Source organism: Salvelinus alpinus, chromosome 18 (genome assembly GCF_045679555.1).
Source record: "Salvelinus alpinus chromosome 18, SLU_Salpinus.1, whole genome shotgun sequence".
NCBI classification, from domain to species: domain Eukaryota; kingdom Metazoa; phylum Chordata; class Actinopteri; order Salmoniformes; family Salmonidae; genus Salvelinus; species Salvelinus alpinus.
Window position 1 is genome coordinate 587,038 of NC_092103.1, and position 7,384 is coordinate 594,421.

The window sequence follows — 7,384 nt, forward strand, 5'->3', positions numbered from 1 at the left end:
CGTGCCTTAGGCATGCTGCAAGGAGGCATGAGGACTGCAGATGTGGCCAGGGCAATAAATTGCAATGTCCGTACTGTGAGACGCCTAAGACAGTGCTACAGGGAGACAGGACGGACAGCTGATCGTCCTTGCAGTGGCCAACCACATGTTACAACACCTGCACAGGATTGGTACATCCGAACGTCACATCTGCGGGACAGGTACAGGATGGCAACAACAACTGCCCGAGTTACACCAGGAACGCACAATCCCTCCATCAGTACACAAACTGTCCTCAATAGGCTGAGAGAGGCTGGACTGAGGGCATGTAGGCATGTTGTAAGACAGGTCCTCACCAGACATCACTGGCAACAATGTCGCCTATGGGCACAAACCCACCGTCACTGGACCAGACAGGACTGGCAGTGTTCATCACTGACGAGTCCCGGTTTTGTCTCACCAGGGGTGATGGTCAGATTCGCGTTTATCGTCGAAGGAATGAGCGTTACACCGAAGCCTGTACTCTAGAGCGGAATCGAGATGGAGGGTCCGTCATTGTCTGGCGCGGTGTGTCACAGCATCATCGGACTGAGCTTGTTGTCATTGCAGGCAATCTCAGGGAAGACATCCTCCTCCCTCATGTGGCACCCTTCCTGCAGGCTCATCCTGACATGACCCTCCACACAAGGTCTTGAGATAACTGCCACTTTGCAGAATCCCTGCTACTGAGGCCTTTCCCATGAGGGCACACTGATGTGGTCTGTATGTAGTGCCACAAACGGTAAATTGGCACACCACATTTGAAGAGGTGGAACAAACAAAGAGAGATTCCACTGACTTTCCCTACAATGACTCAGTCACTCCTGAGATTGAGTGGAGGCAGTGTGAGTGACCAGGGGCCTCATTCATAAATTGGGTAGCTTTGACAATCAAATGGGTGGGTATAAAAAGGCATGCAATTACAATGTGTAATGATGCACAATGGCTGCTTGGCACTGTTGGAAGAATTGGCAAATGGAAGAATTCGGAGAGAGCAAATTTTCAGAGACCAGCCAGCTTTACTGGCCAATGATGAGTGGCTTATGAGTCGGTTCCGATTACCAAGCTCTGTTCTCTTGGATCTCTGTCTGTAGAGGGCCCAGCTTTACAGAGAAGCACACGAAGAAACCAAGCCGCGCCTGTCCCACTTCAACTCCTTGGCAACCTCGTTAATAGCGTCTATAGTCTCTTTGCGTTTGCAGGACTGCATCTGTGAGGACACGGCCGATTGGAGGGTTGTGACGCACGAGGTGCACTGGAGACGCCAGGGCTGGGTGCACCCAGCTCCTGCTCAGCTGCAGCACCACCGACCCCGCTGGAACACGCAGCGACTAAAAACAATAGAGAATATCAAAATGTTTAATCTAAATAATTGTTGAAACAACTTGAATGCATTTGGTTTACTCTTTTCAAAGGAGGGAATACTAATTACATACCTGGATCATCCGGTGTGTCTGCATGTCCGTGTCCCCCTCCGTCACTACTCCACTCAGAAGGGATTCCCCTATAATACCGGCAAGTTGCTCATCACGGGGGTTGAGCTCCGGTGTCCCCTTTCCCCCGCCCGTGGTACAAACACTGTCTGTGTAAGGCTATGCGCCTTTTGGCCTCCATTTTTATGTCAGACTGCTTCTTTTTTTATTTCCGAGAGGGTCCGACCTTTTGAGCCAGCAGCATTCACAGCGTTCGCCACATGCTGCCACTCTAATGCCCTTTTGGCATTTGTAATACCCACACTGTCCCCCGCAAACAATATATTTTTTCTTGCTTCAACTTCCCCTACAAGAACTTCCATTTATTTTTTAGTCTTCCTGTCGGGATTTGCCGTCATTGTCGTTATGCATTCAGTATGGATGAATATTAATTAGGGCCGTTTCACTGACTATTTATAGGCAACTATGAGCATTAAAAAGGTGGGACAAAACGCTCGCTCACGTGCGCCAAATTTCGAGTTGAATGTGATTTATAAAGAGAAACCGTTATGAATGTTATGAATCACAATATTTTTGTGCATAAGCACCGTCTGTGTTTCGTCCGTACGCCACCTTTTGACGCGAATCCTCCGCGCACAGTTTTATAAATGAGGCACCAGGTGTGCTTCTAAAACTGCATTACTAGCTGTTTGGGGTTTTAGGCTGGGTTTCTGTACAGCACTTCGAGATATTAGCTGATGTATGAAGGGCTATATAAAATAAACTTGATTGATTGATTGCTTCATTCAGACCAAACTCCTTAGTCAGACAAAACTCCCTCAGACCAAACTAATATCGATGCAAGTTGAGGGAAGGATGTGAAGCCATAAGGTGAGAATTCTGTTTTGGGGATGATCCATGCCGAAAGGCTTCAAATAAAAGAGCTATTCTTGGAACCTGAGGTGGAGGACAGAACACATGGGCGACCCCCACCCCCAAAAAAGTACTTCCTGTTTTCGAGGAGGTGAGGCAATCCTGCAGGAAGGAGCAGCGTAAACAAGTCAGTAAAACCATGTCCTGTTCTAAACCCAAACCTAATCCCTAATAGTTTGATCCAGATGCGTTTTAGCTTGGTCCTCTAAACCAACCTATATAGAATTTTGCCACCAGTTGATCCATCATAAAACACTGACTTGAATGGGAATATGTTCTATTAATTTAGCTGAGAAGTTAGCTGAACTAAAGTATGCATATCTGGACCAGGCTAAGCCCCTATCATGGTCCATTCTAACTCTCTCGAAACCTTTGACCTGTCAGTTCTCAGGCAGATTTGACAGACAGGCTCTATCCCAGTATATTTGAGTCAAACTCCACCTCATCATAATTGCCATCTGTGTCATGGGGCCCAATCTCTGGATCACTTTATCTAGAATGACTTGAGTCATTTGTAAATTCCTCAAAATAAGTAAAAAGGTGATCAGATGATGTGCTAAATGCCCTTTGACATTTCTGCTGCTGACACCTGCCCACCTCTGATGGAACTCAGCACCATCACATCAATCAAACCACACACTGAAACTAGGGCACACTCATATCTAACTCATTGTTAGAAAAAAGTTTAGTCCAAATCGGATGTTAGGTAATATATTTATTGAATACTATAAATAAAATAGACAATTTGGGTTCAATCAATTAGCTTAATTTCTCAGATATCAAATTATATTTAAAAAAAATACAAAATAATCTTGCAGGAATCCGTATCTTTTCTGTTTCTAACATAAACGAATTCAGAACAATCTGAAATGGTGGGGGTCGAAATCCTCTTGTGTTTTTTGCGGTGGAACGAGATGTGTGCGTGTGTGAATAATAAACTTTATAAATAAACATGAGCTTGATAATCAATACCCTCCCAGATCCTTCCCAGTGACGCTCCACTCTGACCCCTGGATATTGACACTGACACACCTACATGTCGAGTATGATTGATGGTTGTTTGGCTTGGTGAGGAAAGGAGAGATACATGATGAATGAGAGGAAGACTGAAATTGCATTTTGACAGGCAGCCCAATTCTGATTTTTTTTGTCACTAATTGGTCGTTTGAAAATATCAGAATTGGGCTGCCTGTGTAAATGCAGCTTAAGGAGAGAGTGGACAGAGACATCCGCATCTCTATCTGATGAGGCCCACTAGATGCCCCTATCCTGTGCTGGCAATCCAGTCTCCTTTAACCTAATTTAACACCTGACTTACTTAACAAAAGGCACTTCTAACTCAGATGTAATTGAGTTGTGGCCCACGGGCTAGCATAGGTCCCTTTGGGGACAGAGTGGGGCCTTCCACAAATGCCATCAGCCCACACCCACCCAGTAGCCCACACCCACCCAGTAGCCCACCACTGAACTCCTTCAGAGGCCACCAGCACCGTGGTGATAAAAATATTTTCAGGGATGAACACAGGTCATGTGTATATTTGTTTTTACAGCGGGTCTTTAAATTCAAATGTAAAAATACTAAGTACATAAATACACAATATTTTGTAACATATACTGCCCATCCGTGCACCAGCATCAGGCCCAGGCTAGAGAGCCCTCATCTGCTCCACTCACCCCCACTTGTTTGCTTTCAAAATTTCTTCAGTTTACTCCAATTAATCTCACTCCACCAATAACATCCAATCTAATTACATTTCAGCGCCATCTGGCCCTCTACTGGAGGTCATAAGGGGGAAGAATGCCTATTCAGAAATCAGGAGAAGAGCTCTCGAACGGGGTACGGCAAGAGTTTTAGGGTGTGTTGTGGCGGTTTTTGGGGGGGGAAGGGGGGTTAGTAGTTGTAGCGTTCTTGGGAAGCCCCACTCTGATTAGTCACACAGCATTGCTCTGACTAAGGGACAATGGTCGCCGGGCGGCAGGCGATCCCCAGCTGTCGCCCCATGAAAGAGCAGAAAAACCAGATTTAGGACTGGGACGCGTCCCTCACGCCGCCGGGGAAGTGTCCTGCATTCATAAGCGGAGGGGGGGGGGGGACTTCTCTTTCAGTCTTTTCTTTTGGAGTGCAGACGCGCAGGGCTCTGCGGCTACAGGAAGGACCTTGCTCAGAGGAAAGTTGAGGGCCTCTGGTTGCTGAGCAGAGCTGCCTCTCAAAGGCTGGAATGAGGGGAAACAAGGCCTCTTGCCTCTATAGCCTACCAAAGAACACTCTAATATGTCTAGTACCACACACTATTATCAAAACCTTACAACACCCCTAACACTGCACCATGCACCTTACAAAATACCCACGGATAACTTCAGAGTTCCAATAACCCAACTTTGAACTCCAGTGCTTAGAAACACCCAAACTCAAAATCCTGATCACGGTTGTAATAATTGGCCTGGTATTGTGGAAAAAGTTCGGAGGTTGATATCAAACAAGAAAAGCCATTCAGCAAAGTGTTGTCAATACGTGGACTATTTACCTGCATTCTCCGTTTCTGTCAGAGGAGGCCTCACACCTCCCTCCATTCAGACATGATTCAGTAGTTAGAGAGCATCTTAGACCTGTAGAGACAAATGTGTTATAAAGGAGCAACAAATAACACTCTCACAAAAAACAGTCATTCACACAAAAACACATTCAATCCAGTTATTAATAGGCCCACTGTAAAAACGTTATTTTACCTTAAGACATAGGCTGCAGAAAGTGGAACTTTAAAAGCCAATTCACATTATTAACACTTGCGCGATAACCATTTTTGCTAAATGCCAACTGAGATGTGTGCTTTGAAACTAATCATGTTGTGTGCAAGCTGTGGTTTGGGGGACAATGTAGGCCTAGACGACTTGTTGGCAGGTGAGGCTAGCAGCATGCATGGTCGGGGCTAATACTACTTCCTGATGTTGCCCCCACATCAAAGAGGAAGAGAGAGGCCAAACTCATCCAAAAATCTGTCAATTCAATTTAAGGGGCTTGATAGGCATGGGAAACATATGTTTACACTGCCAAAGCCATGTCTGTCTCCCTCCAGCAGGTGGCATGTTTTTTGTTGGTGGCGTTCAAATACATTTTCCCCAGTCGGAACTCGTTTTTTCTCTCGAGTTTCGACTTGTTTTGGACCCACTGAAGTCGGGTGGCGTATATTTCCGAGTTCCCAGTTACTTTGAATGCAGCATCAGCCAGGGGTAAACAATAGACTGCTGCAACCAGATTGACTTAAACGCCACACGCAACATCCGTGACTAGCATTCCTAGACATTAGCCACTCTAGCATGGTGGTGGAAAATTGTGTTTCAGAAAGAAAGTATGCATATTTTCCGCCTTCTTTCCATTGAATCGAGTTAAGGAGGAAATCGAAGCCTTTTTGCAGCCTGAATGGAGAGTGTTTTATGCACGAACCAGTCGCCGGGGGACACGAGTGTATTACCGTCTGGGCACATCAAGCCCAGATGACATTGGAGATCCATAGTACCCACTAGCGGCTCTCAAGGCTAACTTTGCGCGGAAAGCGCAACAGCTGCTGAGCTCAGACGTGTGAACAAAAGAAATCACAGTCCAGCACGAGCCATAAAACAAGCCAGTAACCCCCACCTCCTACGGGACTCACACGCTCTCCCATAGAGAGAGAATAACACCCTCTCACCAACGCCCCCCGCAACACACGCCTTCCATACATACATAGCCTACCACGAAACTTTCGCTCCACGGACGAAATACCAGGCTAACCTTAGCCAACTTCATGAGAAATAAAACAAAATGGATCTAATTTTAAATCTAGATATAGCCTAACTAGACGAAATCAAGTGCACGTTTAAAAAAAGAAAAAAAAAGGGGCACACATCAACAATTGCTTACATGCTCAGTGGGATAAACGTTTTACATTGCAAATATGCTGAAGTCTACTAGTCAAGAGTCTATACAGTTTAAGTTAGTCATCACTTCGAGTTGTGAAGTGTGTAAGACCGATGTGCCAAGGCACAGGGGGATGAGTTCCCATGATTTGTTCGCACTGAGAAAGACGCAGAAGATCAGAGATCCGTAATAAAGCAAATTAAATAGCCAACACGACTTCTAAATCCTATTACAGTACCACTTCACATCCGTAGACTACAGAGGCAGAGCACCAGTAGCCTATTTTTCAAACATTAAAGCCTCATTTACTGAAATGAATGAAACGTGATCTTGCAGCACTCAACAAAATCAAACTCAACGTAACAGTCATTCAACTCAACTTAATAATATTGATTTGAATTAAAACATTCAGTCTCTAATTGTTTAAATCCTTAGGAGAAATAACTTTACAGTAGCTTTTTCCCCCAGGCACTTTACCTTGTGTTATGACGATGACTGGAATAAGAAACGTTAGTTTCACAAAGAAACGATACATTCCTCCTCTCTTCAACTTCAAAAAAGCCCTACAATTCCAACGATTTGCATAGATCCACAGTGTCGTTAGCTGCAGACGTGGTTAAATGGTTTTAAATAAATATCCTTTGTAAATAAATAAATTCGACTGACAGACGACACACTCCGGAGAGAATAGTCTCCGTGAGAACTCAACTTCGTGAGATGTCGACGCATACGCTTCTGAGTTCGGAATGAAGAGAGTTGCGCGTCTATCGCGCAACTCTGAAAGTTCCTCCTCCCCACCCCAATGTCCTCAGCCAATGGGGGTTACCCTTCACTCAGGTAGACCAACGGCTGCTATGAACTCAACTCATTCGTTATGGTTTCACTGTCATTGTCAAATTAGCAGATACTGTATGTATGTACAGCACGTGTAATGAAATGTGTACAATAATACATTGAAAAGGAAACCCCTACCCTCCACTTGTGAATGTAGCCTACATAATACACGTTGTATCTTGTTGCTGTATCATGTCCTGTTTATACATTTGTATTTGTTTGAATGTAATGCAGTTTGGCCCTATTCAGATTTGGGAAATGCATGCATTTCCTACACATGCCTTTTTTATGT

At 44.9% G+C, this 7,384-nt stretch overlaps 1 protein-coding gene across 1 annotated transcript in view; it reads right to left on the reverse strand.

The window, feature by feature from the left end:
• LOC139543482 (neurogenic locus notch homolog protein 1-like) overlaps positions 1-7,006 on the reverse strand; it is a 56,012-nt gene extending 49,006 nt beyond the window's left edge. The window contains exons 1-2 of the mRNA XM_071349586.1: positions 6,736-7,006; positions 4,889-4,970 (exon numbers count right to left, since the gene is read on the reverse strand). Coding sequence (XP_071205687.1) covers positions 4,889-4,970; positions 6,736-6,793 — 140 coding nt within the window. The 5' untranslated portion in view covers positions 6,794-7,006. The remainder of the gene's footprint in view (positions 1-4,888; positions 4,971-6,735) is intronic.
• Between the last annotated feature and the right edge of the window lie 378 nt (positions 7,007-7,384).